Genomic DNA, 18,412 nt, shown 5'->3' with positions numbered 1-18,412 from the left:
CCGGTTGCCGTGTGGCTGAGCTTCAAAGCTACCTTTTCGCGATCAATTTCTGGACCAATCTCGATTCTCTCGTGTTCAATTCCAAACTTGTTAAGTATAATTATACTTCACTTATCCGTTAACTTTTGCTTTCGATCGTTAATCAATCGTATTGTTTGAACGATCAAGGATGAATAATTCACGCTGGAATTACAGTGTCTACAGACTGGTTTATTTTTTATACAAAATCCATATAAAATACAGGAAAGGCTTGTAGCGCGAATACCTTATAAACGTCAAAATTTTTCGAAAATCTTGCCGTCTCTCGTCTGTTTTAAAAGAGAGAGAAAAATTGCCCGTGAATTTTTGCTCGTTTCTCAGCCTGTTTCGAACAGTCGTGAATCTCGTTAGCGAGCAAGACGGACGTGTGTTTGACAATTAATGTACAGTCGACGAGTTTCGTCTTTTCTGCAAGTTGAACTTTAAGAAATTACGATCGTCGTGATGAGAATTGTGACAAACGCAACGAGAAACATATACGAGTTCCTCGATGCAACGGATAACGAGGCCATTTCGCTGCACGTCGTTTCGTTCGTTTCTGGCAGTGCTGTATAGTTTGGGAATGTCTGAATATCTGCTGGCTGCGAAGAAAAAAAGAATTAAAAATTTGAAATTCAAGATGAGATCGTCGAACGTATTATTCGAGACTGAAATTACCAAAGCAAGCTTGTCGTCCCTCTTTCTGCAGAAAGTCATGTGTCTGCCATGATAGAGGCTCTTCTCGATGGATCTTGCAAGGAGTTCTTCTGTCCAGGGCATCGCAAGCATGTGTTCCGCCAAAGTTCGACCTGTTGCAAGGAATAATCGTTCAATTATTACACCTAGAAATTAAGAAAGATTTTTCAATTATTTACCTCTGAACTCTTCTGGATCCTCGATGGTCAACCTAGAGAAGACGTTATCGTTCTCATGCTCCACCGTGTAATCTCTCATAGCCCTCAACGCTGACTTGGCCTCTTTTATAATATCTTCGTCGATCTCCTCGCTTGCTCTCGTTGCAGGATAAACGGGAAGTTGTTGTTGACCGGTGAAAGGAATACTCACAGCATCCGCTCTAACGTAACAAAATCAATAATTCGATAGTTCTCGTTACATACGATCTCCTATTATCGACGATTTCTCACCTGGTCGTGAGGAAAAGTTTCTCCAAGTGGTCCATAGTGACACCTTTGAAGCTATACACACCGAGTGTCTTGAATAGATGCTTCACGGGTGTCATACTGTAACAAGCAGCGAGTGGAGTTCTCGGATAATGAACTACGAAAGCGAGGCACATTTCCTGCGAAGCAGCGTATCCTCCCAGGGTAGGCTTCGTCCTGTCTAAAGTGCCGTAAACACATTCCGCCACTAATTCGTCACCCGGAAGTACTTTTACTTCCTTCTCGAGTGTGTGAGACTGCTGGTACTCGAAGTCGAAGTGGTTGTCTTGAACTATTCTTGGTAGTTCCTTTCCCTGGCGGATGTGCTTTAGACTAAGTCGACGACCAGCCAAGTGAGAGTGCAACGCCACGGAAACAACGTTCACACCTTCCTCGGGGAACATCTGCAAAGATACTCGAATTAGAATTGTACGATCTTGTCACGATTGTCGAGAGAATTGTAGTTTTTTCTTACCGTATTCGTGCAATGAGGGGTACAGTAACCAGCAGTAGCGTACGCCTTTTGTCTAGGAGGGATTAGATGAAGAGGACTAACAGCCACACCGGCGACGAGAATTCCCGCTTCTTCCGGACGAAGCTTCGGAGTCAAATGCAACCTTACACCGCTACTATCTACCACCTTCTTCATGGTTGGGTTATTATAGTGCACTTCTAGCATATAATAAGAGCCTTCGGCGTGTTCCGCGATGGGGATTCCAACGTGTTCCGGAAGCCATTCACCTGTGAAACACATCGTATCGTGGAACATCGTGTATCTTTACCTCGATAAATTTCATATTTCTTCGAGTTTACCTGTGCTACCACGGGCCCAGGCCAACACCGGTTGCAAACACGACTCCCATTCTAGAGGCATCGTTGGACTGTAACACGATGCTCCGACGATTCTAGCATGTTGTCCTAAGATCGGCAAAGTCGAGGCACATTCGTACAATATTATATGATGGACCAGATCTTCGTTCTCTTTCTCAACGAGCGGCGTGTACTATAAATAGAAATGTTAGAAGAATTAGAATGGCAACGCGAGAGACAACTGTCTGGAATACCAGATTAAAAGGTTCTCCTCTCGCGAGAAATCTCTTTGAGCAGATTTCCATTGACAATCGGTGAACGTTTCGGCCACGGAATGACATAATTCCGAGGCCCTTCTTTATTCTAATGACGTTCGTCGACACGGTGCCATGTCCGGCATGGATGACCGTGATTCGTGAAGCACATACGAATCAGGCCCAACCTTACCACATTCCTCTCTACTTCACGCGTGTATACTTAAACTTATTCCCCAACATCGATCTCGATTGAATCTCGAGCATAACTTACCCCGATCATGTGGTGCTTCTCTTTGTGAGGCGCCTTGAAGATCTTGCACCAGTATGTGGTGTCCACGTTGTCTGAAACTGGCGGCTGCACATCAAGGAGAACATAATTAACCATGATTCTTGATGAACCAATTGCAGTATAATTGAAGGGTTCCATAGTACAACGTTACATACGCCAAATTTTCAGAAGCTGAGATTTTTCAGATTAAGAGAAAAAATGTATTGTTTTGAAACCCTTTGACTTTTATCTTGCATCTGCTTACTTGATTCAATTTTACGTCCCAGTGTTTGATATCCTGCGTTTGTCGAGGTGGAGCATGCGGAGCAGGAGTCTTGAGCCTCAAAGCTCTGCCACCACGCTTGTCACCCGGCCAAATCGCGGTGTTCAACTCTGGATCGCTAGGATGCAACGCCCAGAGGACTCTAATCGTGTCTCCCTGCGAGAAGAAACGACCTTTTTGTCGGGATTGTCGGACAGAGGCAGCTCGATAGAGGAAATAGGTTCGTTAAGAAGTATTTTAATGAGATAGACGCCATGCTGTTTCGTACCCAGCGGAGCTCGAGAATGGGCAGACGCACCAGGCATGCTAAACGCCTAAATATCGCCGCGGGAATTCAGCGGAGCCGAGGTCTCGGGGCCTCTTAAAGCTCGCGGAGTCCCCTCGTGTCGGGCATAAATCGAAAGCTGAGCCTCTACCTCGCGAATTCTACCGGGCCTTCTGTCTCTACGTTGTAAATCTTCCCAGCTATTCCCAATTCTCTCAGGTGGAATATCGAACAATTTATTCCCCTCGCCACTTCTAATTACTTTCAAACGGAGTTACGATCGAACCGAACCCTTTATCTTCGAGTTTATCGATCACAAAAGGGAGGGGCAAAGAAACGAAGAGAAATTTTAAAATAACCCATGTAAATTTAAAAATGGTGATAGCAAACGTAACATAGTGACAATAACACGACAGGATAAAGCGGCTAATTTCGTTCTCGATACTTTTAAACTCACCGTCAGCCGATGATCCTGAGGATCGCAGGTCTGCCAGTTTCGCGAGAAGATTACGCTGGTGTGGGTCTCGTTCTGCGAGCCTCCCAGCACCTTGACATCCTGAGACGTGTCCGTGACCAGTGCAGCCTCTGGGTCCTCGATACCGTGCGAGTCCTGCAAAAGGTAGAAATAAAATGAACAAGTGGGAATCGCGGACAGGGTGAACGGACGAAGGACGTGGTTGTGTTCGAGGGCTCTGTAACTTGCCGATTCGCCGCTGGACGAGATCGAGAAGTTTATCAGGTCAGGTGAGCGCCAGGTGTTTACGCTCGACGCTGCACCGAAACTTTCTGTCAGGCCCAATTCGTTCCTCTCCTCCTTCTGTACTTTCTCCTTTGCTCTCCTCCTCGCGGAGGGTGTTCCAGCGTGGGCACGCGATCCGCGAATTTTCTTCGAGATAGAGAAACTTACAAGGGAATTGTGAAAAGTGTTCAGTGACAAAGTGTATCGATGTTAAAATGGTAACCTGGAACACCCCGTAGGCAAGAGAGTGAAAAGAGAGTACCGCGAGGCGTGACATGCAGAAGGGAGGCCGCGGGCGTTTGGGTCCGTTGGATTCCGATTATGGTCGGGCGTTAAAGTTCGTAAGAGGCCGAAGGGAAGTCCCCTTCCTGCTCGTAATGAATCGAAATAATTGCCTGGGCATCGTCATGCTCGCTGCGTATTTTGTAACGAGCACGTGCAAAGAGGAAGTGGTAATAAATGGACGCGTATATCGCGAGAAAAAAAGGAAAAGGGAGGAAGAAAGGGGAGAATCGCAATGTTGGTTGATTTTACTAAGTGAAACAGAACGAAAATTCCACGGTTTCGAACAGAAATACATAAAATACGAGTATTTTATCGGCGAAGCATCGTTGATTACGACGCGTGTTAACGCGCCTAATGATTCTCGTTTAATTACGATCGAATCGGTGGGGTGGGGTAGACGGTGCGTTCTCACGAAGTTTGCGGGGGTTTTCTCATGCCGTCCGGATATTCTCATCGTCGTCGTTCTTAATTAGCACGTCCCTGGCATTGCTGGATGGCGATTAAAAAGAAGAAGAAGAAGAGCAAAGAAAAAGGAGTCAGAGATTCCTCGGCGATTTCTCGAATCGACTGTGTACGTCGTGGCATAACGACGTTTTAATTACCCCGCAACTTACACGTCTTATCCCGGGTGAAACTGAAGAAAACTGTCCTTTCCGATGGAACAGCTTGATATAATCACCGGGATGGAGATTAGGCAAATGATTGCAGAAGCTCGTGTAGACACCTGAATTTCTGTAACTGAGTCACGAAACTGACAACGAGGAAGCTGTGCGGTATAGCTGCTCCTCTGTCCTCCTTTCAGGAACAGGTTTCGCGGGACTTTTGCAAGCAACAAATGCGGCAACACCAACGTGGTGAATAGATCCTCCGTTAGAGATACACGGAGAGAGGCGAGAGTGGAAAAATGGCGTAAAAGTCGGTGGCAAAGTTCGAGATACCGAACGAAGTCACGGATGCATGGGAAAAGAGGCACACGTGCGTGGATGCGGAAAATTAATTCGACGGATGTGACGTCATGGATCGGTACTCGCGTTTCCTGTGGGAGTCTTCTGAGAAACCTGTACATACATTCGTATACGTTCTACAAAAAGATCCTTTTCGTTTTACCCCCGTTTCGATTTGTACCTTGGTTAAAACAGATCGTTCACTCGGTGTCACAAATATTCCTAATACAGCATCTGTTTTATCAGCTCTTAAGATCTATCTTGAGAAATAGTTTCCGATCTATATACACGGCCTGGCAAAAAAGAAACGGTTCTCTTTGTGGCCCCAGAGGATCGTCGCGGTTCCCATGGGCCCGGAGTTCCGAAGAAAAAGAGAGAAATTCTCTCATGAGGCGCCACTAGGAGGAGGACGATGCTTGCCAGGTGTTTTGGAGGTAGCCTCCCCATTCTCTACCTTTCCCTCCTTCTTTCAGGGACCGTTTCGGCTATGCTCCTTCCCCCCCCCCTCTCTCTCTCTCTCTTTCTTTCTTTCGAATGGTTTTCTCGTCTCGTTCCAACGCTACGTCGAGAAACCCGACTACTCTTGGTCCCTCTACTTCTCTCTTTCCTACACCGTTCTTCTTCTTGCTTCTTCGCTGCTCTTTGGCTACCTCTCCTTTTTCTATAGTGCCTCTCCTTTTTACCACCTGGCAGAACAGCAGCTGGTAGCGCAAAGAGATCCCTCGAAGGGGATAAAGGGCCTTCCTATCGTCCTTAGGGAACCCCGAGGAACCACCTACCGGTCGCTAAATACTCTCGACTAAACAGACTTCCTGGCTGACGTTCGTGTCTTCTCTAATCGCTGGGAAAATGTTTGTACACTATGACACGTGTCTTTCTCATTAGCGTCTATCTCTGACCACACAATTTTTTCACAAAAAATCGACCCATCGTTTAACGATCCTTTTAACGATTGTCTTATACCTTGCTTTTTTTTAACCCTAACTGGACACAGTTTCAAACCCGGAAGACTCGACGAGTATAATCCTAACGATCCTTTCACTCCAAAAATATATCCAAGCTTCCGCTAAAAATCCGGAGCAAAAAAAAAAGATTCCGTACAGTTTCATTCCCATGTAATTTTCAAGGTGTCACGGTAGAAGTCGATCCGGTTCTCACGTGTCCAGATCTCGAGGGGGGTTGGTTACGCGCAATTATGCTCGCCGACTCGTTACAGCTCATCGTGGTCGACTATACGAGCGTGTATACGGAATAATAATGTAAACGCTCGTGTCAAGGTCCATAGACTATACGTCGATTTTCTCCACGATCTTAACGATCCACGCTTGTTTAATGCTTCGATCGTTCCTTACGCTAGATATCTACGCCTCGTTTCCCCTGCTAATCACTGTGAATTCACTTTCGTTTCTTTCGTTCGCCGGAATACCAGCGAGTATTCCACGCAGAACCGATCTGAACGATTCTCCGCGATCGAGGAATAATCCTGGTTTCCACGGAAGCTTTCGCGGGATTTTTTTGCGAATCGGGAGCCACGGAAGCTTCTACGAACCAGTTTGGCGCCACCATTGGTGCCAAATCACGTCTGTTTCGCGAGCCTTGCCTCGAGCATCAGGCCAAGTCGAGATGAATTATTTTTTTTCTGCTAGTAGCGTGTTGATTTTAATCAGCGTAATAATCGCCGACCATTAATAACCGTGGCTAGAAGGGTTTTGTTTTTTCTTTTTCTCTCTCGATTCGACGAGTTTACGCGAGAGAAAGAAGCTGCACGTTGGAATGGTACAAGTAGTCAGTTTCAGAAGAGGATCGTGAATACGCTTATTAAGCATGAAAGAGGCTTCGAAAGCGGCGGTAAAAAGAGAACGACCTACGAACTCCGGTTCATGGTTGCACAATGAGTGTACGCGTCGCCAGACTAATCTTAATCCGTGAAATATTCTCCTCGCTCGGTTCAAATCTCGCCTTCTTCTTCCTCGTGGAGAGAGATAGTTTGCTTCTTGATCGAGATAAAGTGGTGGTGTGGTACGAGAGGAAAAGTCGCGTGATTTACGCACGGTAACGCTGTCGGTGGAGAAATTTTTCAAGTCGTAAACACATCGACACCTTTCCAAATACGTTGTACCGTTTACCATTTCTAATATATCCCCGATAAATTCGACAAGAAGGTATTTTTCACGGCGAGACTCGCGGGAAGGATACGTAGAACGATATCCCGAAGACTAAGTCGGTTCGAAAAGGAACAAAAACAGGTTAGCCAGGGCTAAAAAGAGAGGAAGAGGACATGTCGAAGATAATGAGAAAAAAATCATGGCAAAATGGTGGGAGAGTGTATGCGTTCGTCTATAAGGTCGGTCGGGGCCTGTTTGGACCACGAGATGGACGGATTGCAGATTGCCTGCATTTCAGATTCACTTTGCGAAACGTGCCTCCTCCCTGCCTGTAATAAATTACGATCGTAATCGTCGTACGTGCACATCCCGTCCTCTCGCTGTGAATAACTTGGCGATCGTTGTATTTTCTGGAGCTTTGTTCTTCCTCAAATCATCCCTCTCGCTATTACTTCTTCTCTTTAATTCATCTCTTTCTTTTTTTCTTCCTTTAATATCCACTCCTTGTGACTGTTTCTTAACACATGTTCGAGAGATCCCAGGAGCGGAAGGTATCACGTGTCGGTCGATTCATCGGATCCCGGGACCACTTTTCATCTTTCTTTGCAACGATGCTCAAAGATTCGCGTAGCCTCCCCTCGCCAATGTCTGGAGGCCTTGACTGGGCCCCTTTGGAACCAACTCCTCTGGACACAACATACCTCTACGCCAAAGGGGCCTTCTCTTCTCTCTACACAGGTTCACGGTTCACGTGTGTTCGTCACACATTCAGTCACGCAACGTCTCGCTTCTACTCTTCTCCTCCTTTCTTCTTCTTCTCCTTCTTCTCCTTCGTCTTCTTCTTCTTCGTCTTCTTCTCCTACTTCTTCAGCAGTATACCCTGCGTGTACACGCGTGTTCCTGTATCCACGTCGTACACATAGCCAGGCTGTACCACTGCCTGTGGCATTATTCCCCTGCAGGGTATGTATTCGCGTACACACGCGAATTTACATCAGACTGGTTTTCGTAGCCCCTGCTCCTACGGGAACACGCTTATTCAAATGTGTAACACCGATTATTGCTAACGGAACAGGATTAATGGGCCCGTGAACAGTGACAAATTGAAAAACCTGTATTAAGTTCTTCTCAACAAATAGAACCGAGTTCTTTGATTCTCCTCCTCCTGCTTCTTCTTCTTCTTCTTCTTCTTTCTTTCTTTTCCCTTGTAGATACTTTTATGCGAATTGGACGAGTCACGCGTTCGACAAGTGGATTCACGGGTTCGCCGGTGGATTTCGAATTCGTCAAGGTAGAAAGGGCGAGAGAAGGTGGATCGAAGTGAGGCCTGTTCGAACAGAAAGGCCTCGCTGCCCTCGCCGGACGTAAATTTATCACGACTTTATCTCGACCGCTGGAACGACGTTCGTTAATTTTCTACCAGCCGTTCAGACTCCACTCCTCTTCGAACCTGCGTTCATCGCCTCGCGTTTTGCCCATTTCTTTTCCTTTTATTTCCATTTTTTCTGCCCTTCGTCCCCGTCGACGAGGATCGAGTAAATCGAGCCGAAAATTCTGACGTTCTTTCTCTTTCATTTCTTCTTGCCGCCGCGCCTCGGTAGTTTAGATTTCGAGTAATTGCCAATCCGCCCTCACTCGGCCATTTAGCCGGACGTTGGAATCTTTATAAAGAATCGTAAATAGATATGACACCCGGCAGGGATGGGTATAAATTGAATTAAGATTAGGAATTCGAAGAAATCGTGGCGGAGAGCAGGTTTCGATAACCAGTTTCTTTTTAATCCTCCGTGAATGCGTCTCTCTGAATGGGAACTCCGATACCTCCAAGTTTCTCCCACAAACCTATCTTTCCCCACGCTAATGTGTTGGTATTAATTTCGAAGCAAAGATACGGGGCCAATGAATAATCATCGAAAGGACGAAAAATTCTACCGACCAGAGGGAGAAGAAAATCTTCCGCGTTAATTAAACGAACCTCATTAATACGGATCGTGCGAGCGAAACCGAGCCGCGATCCCTTTTCAGAAGGATTTGGTCGTTCGCTCGAGAAGGTAGAGAGAGAGAAGAGAAGAGAAGAGATACCTTAACTCGCGATACCCCCGTAGTTTTTGTTTCTTCTTTTTCCCCTCATCCTTCTTTCAGCTTCGCAGGTCCTTCAGACTGCTGTTTCGACCACCCTTTCTACCGTGGCCGCCTTCTTAATCTTCCTTTAATTCCCTGGCTTTTCGTTTCTTTACCTCCTTTTTCACCACGGTTTCTTTCCCTCCTCCTCCCCTTCATCGTCGTCGTCGTCCGCTTTGTTGCTTCTCTCTTTCTGCTTTTTCTACTCTTTCTCGATCTCTTCCCTCCTCCCCCGCCTCCCTCGCTGATCCTTTTCTTCTCGAGCTCGATTCACGGCAACGAGAATTCCCGTCGATAGATCTTTCCAGCTGTCCCTTCCTCCGGCAGGGGGAAGAATCGTGAAAAACTCGCCGGTCCATTAAATCTTCGTCGCTCTCTCGCGAACGATCGCCCGAGGCGCGTCGCGGAACCACCTTTTTCTCATCCACTTCTCTCTCTCTCTCTCTCTCTCTCTCTCTATCGGTCTCCGTCTTAATTGATTCCCGAGGTAATCGATCGCACGGGAGTAAGAGAGGCAAGCGGCGAAGTAGAATCGTATATACGTAAGCAAGTACGTACGTACGTCGCGCGGCTCTCTCGAGAAATCGAGGCTCGTATTGCGATAAGAGGAAAACGAGTTCTTCCCACGCGATTAGCGCTCCGCGAGTTACTTGGAACTTTCCAGTTGAACGCTCGATTATTCTCACGCATCCTAATCGCCATTTCCCTATGCTAATTCCACGGCAGAATGAAATCACCCGACGTATATATATATATAGAATAAAATATGCAAGATACGCGCGGAAGAAACGGCGAATCGATCGGTAAGAAGGGTGACCAAAGATCTCGGGACTTATCGATCATAGGGGCGAATACCACGGAGACCAGTCCCCTCATCAATCACGAATGATTGAGATCGAACGGTGGAGAACTTACCAGGAGATTGACGGTGCCTGTGTGATCGTCCACCCAAGCCAACAGAATATCAGCCCCCTTCATGTGGTTCTTCTCGTTGAATCCGATCCCGACGTATCCCAAGGTCTTGGCGGTGACCTTGAAGGTGACCATCTCGTCGTCGGACGGATCCCACTCGAGGATCACCTCGCCGTCGTCGTCCAGCTTCTCATGCCTCGTGAACTTTGGTTCCTTGATGCTCCTTCTCGGTCTATTGTCCACGGTTTCATCGTGATCGTGATGCTTCGTGCCGCGTAACAGCTTGGCCAATTTATCCGTCGGCGGAATGTACTTCTTGGGTACCCTGTCCCGCGACTTTGGAATTCTCTTCAAGATGGGATCGTCGAACAGCCTTGGTCCCGCTGTGCCTGTCTCGCTGATCATCTCGAACTGAGAATTCCCCTCGATCTCGTCGTCTCCTTGGAAATCCATCGTTTCTGTAGTCTCTTCGCGTGATTCGACCGCTGAATCCTGATTCTCGATACTCTGCCGATCGGCAAGCACGGTATCGTCCGATCTCGATAATTCCTCCGTTGAAAATTCGACGTCGAACACGTCTACGGTATCGTTCATTTCCACAGACATCGTGCTCGTTTCTTCCGATTCTCTGTTCAATATTCCATTCGTATTGTTCACCAGCTCGTGTTGATCCGGGTCGAGATTCTCCTCCCTCGAATTCGGGAAGTCCAAACCGTCCTCTTTGTACGGGATCTTCCTTTTGGCCTTCCATTGCGCGTACCACTCTTTGTCAACGTCCAGACGCTGTTTCTTGAACGTACCCACTCTGAGCAACGGCTCTTCGTGAAGGCTCCTCTTTATCCTGAACGTAATATCTTTCGGATGATGCCTGTTCCTGTAGGCCAAGGTCCTCATGGTCTCGTCCATGTGCTGGACATACAGGTCTAATAAATCACACCTGGCTATCCAGCAGAGGCTTAACACCAGAATCAGCCTAAGTAGCAGCATCTTCCTCTTCTTCTTCGTTCTCTGGTCTCGCTGTGAACCTTCATACGACCGCTGGATTCGCGTTCTTCGTTAGTTGTTGCTCAACGATCTCGAAACCCATATGGGTACATACATACAACAGGCCTCCTTTTTCTATTCGATATGTTCACTCAAAATTGTTAATCATAATCACAGAGTAACGAGTAAAACTTTGATAGAAACGCTTCCTTTCGGATTCAAACTGTTTCCACGATTTACGGAGAACGTTTCACGCGTTTTTTATTTTTTTACAAGTGAAACAACGATCGAGCAGACGTCTGTTTACGTTGGACTACGTAATTTTCCTCACTGACTACGCTCTCTCGAAACACCGGACTCAGGAACGATTTCTCCGTACATGTTACGCGAACGACAGTTGTGCCGGGACTAATTTAAGCACGCGGCTGCTGTTGCCCCTGCAGATGCTTGCAGCTGCTTACCTGCGCCGGTCCCCTTCCTTGGGCCTTTCGTCAGGCTCGTAACTACTCCCTCCAGTCGCCCCCTCCGTCCTTTTTCATCGTCCTTTCCCGTAAACATTTACTCGGTAGGAAGGAAATTTTTCAGATAGGCTATTAAAGCGTTTCCACGGTATGCTCAAGGAGACGCCGCGAAGCCGACAAATGAGAGAGGCCTTTCGAAGAGGACACGCTGGAGAGAGGAAGAGGAAATCGTCGCACCATCTGAACGCTCCTCTCCTCTTAATAATAATTCCTCCTCTTCTACGACCGTTCTACGCTTGTTGGGAAAACGTACTGTATTCCAGAGACTCGAAAACAATCGTTCGATGGAACGTTGGTATTTCACCGAATCAAACCTCGTCCAACTGCCTATTTCAACTTGCGTATCTCTCCCTGATATTTTTTCTCACTTGGGGTCAGTATCGCGCGGAGCTCGACGGAAGAATCTTCTTCTTCGAGTTAGGCTTCGTTTCGAAACGGAAAGATCTGGTACTGCTTCCTGCGGAAGCCTTTTTTTCTGAAACCGGAGACGCATTTATCAGCGGTGGTGTTCCAGAAAGAAACCGAGGGGCTGCGAAAACAACTGCGGCAGATGTGAACTCTTGGCACGCGCCCTTCTGTTCGTCAGTGGCTCTCACCCTAGGTCGTTTCAGGATCGTAGAATGTGAAAATTGGACGAAAAACGTGTACCAAATTTCACGATACCGTTCATTCCGATCGATTGCTAAGCGTCCGCACGCGCGTTCGGAAGCCAACTGTATCGCGTTACTTCCTGTATAATAACCGACATCGAAACTTTATACTCCACAGAGGAAGGCTCACTGGTCCTATTCATTCGTGAACGGATTCGACATGCTTCGATACGAAGGTATCCAATCTTCCTTCGTATACTATCTATCTCGCGTATAAAGCATCTGCCACTTCGGTATCGTTCTTTTTCGGCAATCGACCCAGAAGAAACCACAAATCGAAGGAATTATCTGGGAAACCAGTTTGGCCAGAGAAGGACGGCGAGGTTAAGCAGGAAATCGGCGAAGGAATCGATTTTCCTCGAAATTTTTCCGTCGGTCAGGTTCTATTGGACTTATTCTACCTTTATGCGAAAAGATGCATTCGTACAGACGCAACCGTCGTCCCGCGTAGACTGCTTTTCTTTCTTTCTATGGCATTGTTCGCGAGGAATCCAAGGATCGATTGGGATTCGTGGCAGAAAGGAACCTTTCCTTTTCTATAACGATAAATTGCGAATTCCTCGCCGACAAGGGGATGCAGAGGGATCGCGTGATTGTTCTTAGTACCAACGTTCATTTCTTCTCGTTCTAGAGATCTGGAAAAGTTTATGGAATAACCGACAAGCGACACCCCGTTTGTCCCACGTCTTCGTCGTCGTCGTCGTCGTCGTCGTCGCGAATCGAACTCTCGTTTGGCACACGGCTTAAGTATCGATGGAGATGGAGGTGGAACTCGTCTGCCACTTTGTATGCAGCTGGCGAATTTAGTCGTCGTCCTCCACGTGGATTATTTACCAGAGGAGACAGAGACACGGTATATCGGCTCGGAAATCTCAACGTCCTGGGAAAAACCGAAGCCTTGCGATATGTACCGAGCATAAGAAAACGTACACGACCAGTCATTTTTATCACAGGCACGAACTCCACGCCTCTGTTCACGATACCATAAGACAGTATCCATCGCGGATTCTGTGCTCGTTTGTCTTGTCTCGATTAACCATTCAATGGGAATCGCTTTTAGCCAAGGGTTTTACAGTTATTGTCACACCGGTCGATAACCACCGATTCGACCAAGTTGCTTCCTATTCACACTTTTCAGGATTTCACTAAGATAGCTTCGTTAGGATTCGGTTGAAAGATTGAACAAACCGGAAAGAGCCTCTGCTTGTGTCCTTTCGTTATTCCCTTATTCTGTTATTCCCTAACGCTTCTCTGTAGCTTCTTGAGGAGTTCTCCGCGAACTTAGCGATGCTCTAACTTCTCAAACTCGAAATCTGGTTCTTAGAGTCTCGTTCCCTATCGTCGTCTCATGGTGATATCGTCAACCCTAAAAATATCAGAAAAGGCATACGGTCACGGCGTTCACCTGTCGCGTGCCCAGATACACCTGCTAAGTAACTTTCCTTCGAGTTCTCGCCATCTGCTCGTTTTCGAGTTTCGGTGACCGATTGGCAGATGCGACATTGTAACGTATCGTTCCGTGGTTTTTCGTGAGAACGAATTTCGATGGAGTCACGAAATAGACGAACAATGATTTCAGAGTATTATTCCAGTCTTGCGCGCGGTATATCTTGCGAGACGTACGTGCACGCGTACGAGAGATGCGTTGGCATGCGAACTCGGCTAAATTGAGTCGGGAATTCCTGTGAATAAGGAACAATCTACCTCAAGGTTTCGTAAACTTAATCAGAATACGATCGAAAGAAAAGATTTTTCCTTCTTAGTCTTTTGCATCCTTTCTTTTAATTGCAAGGAAAGGTATTCGTAATTTTTGAATGTGAAAATGACAAGGTGATAGAAATTTTTTATTTTTATCGATTTAGGTTTAAAATGCAACGAGTATTGTTGTTGTGTTATATAGTTTAATAATGGAGAACAGTTTTTGGACACGAACCCTGGTAGTTAACTACGAAAACTGTTTTACCACAGCCAGAGAGCGACATGTCCGATTGTTATTGACTCGTAGCTTTCGATTAAATGGCAGCACCAGGAAAGAGATAGTAAATTAGGTTTCCGTTTGTAAACGAAAGTAATTGTACCGTGTGTTTTGTGATAAATTTAGGAAATTATCACGATAAATGTTACCGTAATAGAAACGCTTAAGCTTACGACAGTATTGTTTCGCTATTAAGTAGTATCGCTAATCATGGTTCGAAGTAGCGACAAGTAAGTGCAACGTTTCGTTTAGCAGTTTTTTTAGGTTAATTTTATTACCTTTCCTCTTGTGATCTACTAATTATTCAATCAACGCCAATTATACAACAGTTTACTTATCCTGTTGTTGGTATAGCGCGCAATTTAATTACCTCGTTTTACAGGGATAGGCATCACAGGAGGAGATCGAGATCGCGATCGCGATCTCGGTCCGCTACTCCGGAAAAAAAACGTCGGCGGTCTAGGAGTAGAGATAGGGATAGAGAAAGAGATAAGGGACGACACAGGGAAAGAAGAAGTCGTTCCAGAGATCGGGACAGGGACAGAAGAGATCGATCCGAGAGAGACAGAGATCGTGACAGGAAACGGTATAACATAATTATAAACGTTAATTATTTTCTGGATTTATATGTATGAAAAGATAGAGATTAATTGAATATTTCGGTACTATAATTCTCTTGGAGAGGTTTCCAGCTTGCAGAAGAAAATTCTATTATTTTACAGTGCTTGTTCTTAAGACTTTGTCAAAGTACATGTAACAATGGTATAATGTTTGTAACGTTGATTGTTCTCGGTATACTAGTGGAGACAGTAAAGAAAAGCGTCTTACAGGCTCAAAGTCTTCACGTTCAGGCAAAGATCGGTCAAATAGATCAAGATCAAGAGAGAGGAAAGAGAAAGAGAAAGGTGATAGTGACGAGTTGCCATTTGATCATACTAAATTAGACAAGGTAATTTGTTCGGTAGAATTTATTGAGAAATCTTGCTTGAATTTGTTACTTTGATCTTCTTTCTACCTTTAGGAGGAGGAGCAGAAAAGATTAGAGCTGGAAATGCAAAAGAGAAGGGAAAGAATAGAGAGGTGGCGTGCAGAAAGGAAAAAGAAAGAGTTGGAGGCAACTAAGAAAGATGGTAAGGCATCCATTTTAGCAAATCTACAGCTGCCTATGAAAAAGTGGTCTCTGGAGGATGACAGTGATGAGGAGACTCCTGTTGTTCAGAATAGCAACAAGGAAGTGAAAGAAGATGGAGAGACGAAAGAGGAAGTGGAAGAAGTTAAGGAAGAAGCTAAAGGTGACGAAGAGGAAGTTGATCCCCTTGATGCCTTCATGGCAGAGGTATGCGTACCTGTCATCCTTCCCCGTAAAACAGTTGATTTAAAATATTTTTATCGATAGGTTCAAGAGGAAGTTCGGAAAGTGAACAAACTCGACAACAAAGGTGGAAAGAACGCTAATAATGGTACCGGCACAGGAGGTACTCAAAGTGGTGGTGTAGTTATCGTAACAGGCGTAGCCAAGAAAAAAGTGCAGAAACAGAAAGGGGAGTTGATCGAACAAAATCAAGATGGTCTTGAATATTCTAGCGAAGAAGAAGGAGAAAATCTTCACGAAACAGCCGCCGGTATCGCGAACAAACAGAAACGAGAATTGGCAAAAGTAGATCACGCGACGACAGAGTATCAGCCATTTAGAAAATCATTTTACGTCGAAGTGCCTGAAATCGCGAGAATGACACCAGAAGAAGTGGAAGCATACAAGGAAGAATTAGAAGGTATTCGCGTGAAAGGTAAAGGCTGCCCGAAACCGATAAAATCATGGGCGCAGTGTGGAGTCACCAAGAAGGAATTGGAAGTTTTAAAGAAACTCGGTTACGAAAAGCCAACTCCCATTCAGTGTCAAGCCATTCCAGCAATTATGTCTGGTCGCGATTTGATAGGAATAGCAAAGACAGGAAGCGGGAAAACATTGGCGTTTCTGTTACCGATGTTTAGGCATATTCTTGATCAACCACCTCTGGCAGATGGCGATGGCCCAATAGCATTGATCATGACACCGACCAGAGAATTATGCATGCAAATTGGAAGAGATTCGAAAAAATTCACCAAGTCTCTAGGGCTCTCTCACGTATGCGTCTACGGTGGTACCGGTATATCTGAACAAATAGCTGAATTAAAGAGAGGTGCTGAAATAATCGTCTGTACACCGGGTAGGATGATCGATATGCTCGCCGCAAATAGCGGAAGGGTGACAAATCTACGCAGAGTAACTTACGTAGTTCTTGACGAAGCGGATAGAATGTTCGACATGGGTTTCGAGCCTCAGGTGATGCGCATCATGGAAAACGTTCGACCAGATCGACAAACTGTACTATTCAGTGCAACATTCCCTCGACAAATGGAAGCATTAGCGAGAAGAATTTTAACTAGACCTGTGGAAGTTCAAGTTGGAGGACGATCTATTGTTTGCAAGGATGTTGAACAGCACGTGGTAGTTCTCGAAGAGGACCAGAAGTTTTATAAATTACTTGAAATTCTTGGTCACTATCAGGACAAAGGTTCTGCTATAATATTCGTAGACAAGCAAGAGAACGCTGACACTCTGTTGAAAGACCTCATGAAAGCCTCCTATTCCTGCATGTCACTTCACGGTGGTATCGATCAGTGCGACAGAGACTCGACGATATTGGACTTCAAAGCGGGCAGAACGAAATTACTAGTCGCCACCTCGGTCGCTGCTAGAGGTTTGGATGTAAAACATCTCGTACTCGTAGTAAATTATGATTGTCCGAATCATTACGAAGATTACGTGCACAGATGTGGAAGAACAGGAAGGGCTGGAAACAAGGGGTATGTACTCACGTACTTTGTGAAATATTTTCATCGTTATAACATTAAAAAAAATTGAGTAATATTGTTTTTACAGGTACGCATACACTTTCATCACATCAGAGCAAGAACGTTACGCTGGCGATATTCTACGTGCCCACGAATTAGCTGGAGTTCCTGTTCCTGAACCGTTGCGCCAACTTTGGGAAGGGTATAAAGCCAGACAAGCAGCAGACGGTAAAAAAGTCCACACCGGAGGTGGTTTCAGTGGTAAAGGCTTCAAGTTCGACGAGTCGGAGGCAGCTTTAGCAAACGAGAAGAAGAAATTCCAGAAAGCAGCCTTAGGATTACAAGATTCCGACGACGAAGACATAGAGAACGATATCGATCAACAGATAGAGAGTATGTTAGCACCAAAGAGAACTGTCCGCGAGATTGCCAGACCTTCTGCCACCAACATCGCGGTTCCTGGTCAACCTGTACCTAGTGCAACGGACAAATTAGAATTAGCTAGGCGATTGGCGTCCAAGATCAACATAGCAAAGAACTTGGGAGCTGAAGCAAAGGGTGCGACGCAGCAAGCAGCAGAAGCCATACTCAAGGGTGCTGGTCCTACCAATCTCATAACAGCTAAGACAGTTGCTGAACAATTGGCCGCCAAGCTGAATACCAAATTGAACTACCAGCCTCGCGAGGAGGATCTCGTGGAAAGCGACGCAGAAGCTGGTGAACAGACGTTCCGTAAATACGAGGAGGAATTGGAGATCAATGATTTCCCACAGCAGGCTAGGTGGCGCGTCACCAGCAAAGAAGCTCTTGCACAAATCTCCGAATATTCCGAGGCTGGTCTGACAGTCAGAGGAACTTACATTGCACCCGGTAAAGCTCCGCCAGAAGGTGAGAGGAAGTTGTATCTCGCTATCGAGTCTACCAGCGAACTAGCAGTTAGCAAGGCCAAAGCAGAAGTTTCGCGACTGATCAAGGAAGAACTGATTAAGTTACAGGCATCTGGTGCGCATACTGCGTCTCGTGGTCGATACAAGGTTTTGTAAAAAGGGAATGTTCGTTTTCGTTGTACATGTCAATCCTACGCGCTATGATATATTGATTTCAATGAAAAGCGTACGAGTAAAATTAGAAATTTATTAAACTTACAAATGTCTATACAAAAAAAACTTTGTATTTAACGGTACAATAACGTGCGATATTTGCTTAACACAATAATACGGGAGTATCGATTCAGTGATCGGAGAATCTGCGAGCGATCCAAATTTACAGACTTACACAAT

General features: G+C 45.7%; 2 protein-coding genes across 2 annotated transcripts; one reads left to right on the top strand and one right to left on the bottom strand.

The window, feature by feature from the left end:
- Positions 1-461: 461 nt before the first annotated feature.
- Positions 462-11,154, bottom strand: LOC108579572 (MOXD1 homolog 1). Its single transcript, XM_017943143.1, has 10 exons — positions 10,171-11,154; positions 3,519-3,671; positions 2,779-2,952; positions 2,517-2,600; positions 1,992-2,181; positions 1,654-1,919; positions 1,164-1,582; positions 894-1,093; positions 697-827; positions 462-620 (listed from the first exon to the last, which is right to left on the bottom strand). Exons 1-10 carry the CDS (start codon positions 11,152-11,154, stop codon positions 462-464), a joined length of 2,760 nt encoding a protein of 919 aa, XP_017798632.1.
- Positions 11,155-14,367: 3,213 nt separating this feature from the next.
- On the top strand, positions 14,368-18,175 carry LOC108579525 (probable ATP-dependent RNA helicase DDX46). Its single transcript, XM_017943079.1, has 6 exons — positions 14,368-14,527; positions 14,680-14,883; positions 15,099-15,246; positions 15,319-15,633; positions 15,694-17,144; positions 17,221-18,175. The coding sequence occupies exons 1-6, from the start codon at positions 14,508-14,510 to the stop codon at positions 18,173-18,175; spliced, it is 3,093 nt and encodes a 1,030-aa protein (XP_017798568.1). The 5' UTR covers positions 14,368-14,507.
- The last annotated feature ends 237 nt before the right edge of the window (positions 18,176-18,412 follow it).

This window comes from Habropoda laboriosa, unplaced genomic scaffold, assembly GCF_001263275.1.
Source record: "Habropoda laboriosa isolate 0110345459 unplaced genomic scaffold, ASM126327v1 scaffold33, whole genome shotgun sequence".
NCBI lineage: Eukaryota > Metazoa > Arthropoda > Insecta > Hymenoptera > Apidae > Habropoda > Habropoda laboriosa.
The sequence above is the reverse complement of the archived record's forward strand: the minus strand, read 5'-3'. Positions and strand labels throughout refer to the sequence as shown.

Bases quoted from the DNA above. Each gene is read 5' to 3' on its own strand.
- LOC108579525 (XM_017943079.1), top strand. From the start codon at position 14,508: ATGGTTCGAAGTAGCGACAA. The intron at 15,247-15,318 runs GTAATTTGTTCG...TTCTACCTTTAG, and splicing joins ATCATACTAAATTAGACAAG to GAGGAGGAGCAGAAAAGATT. The intron at 15,634-15,693 runs GTATGCGTACCT...TTTTATCGATAG, and splicing joins TTGATGCCTTCATGGCAGAG to GTTCAAGAGGAAGTTCGGAA.
- LOC108579572 (XM_017943143.1), bottom strand. From the start codon at position 11,154: ATGCTGCTACTTAGGCTGATTCTGGTGTTAAGCCTCTGCTGGATAGCC. The intron at 2,182-2,516 runs GTAAGTTATGCT...TTCTATTTATAG, and splicing joins AGAAGCACCACATGATCGGG to TACACGCCGCTCGTTGAGAA. The intron at 828-893 runs GTAAATAATTGA...TCCTTGCAACAG, and splicing joins GGATCCAGAAGAGTTCAGAG to GTCGAACTTTGGCGGAACAC.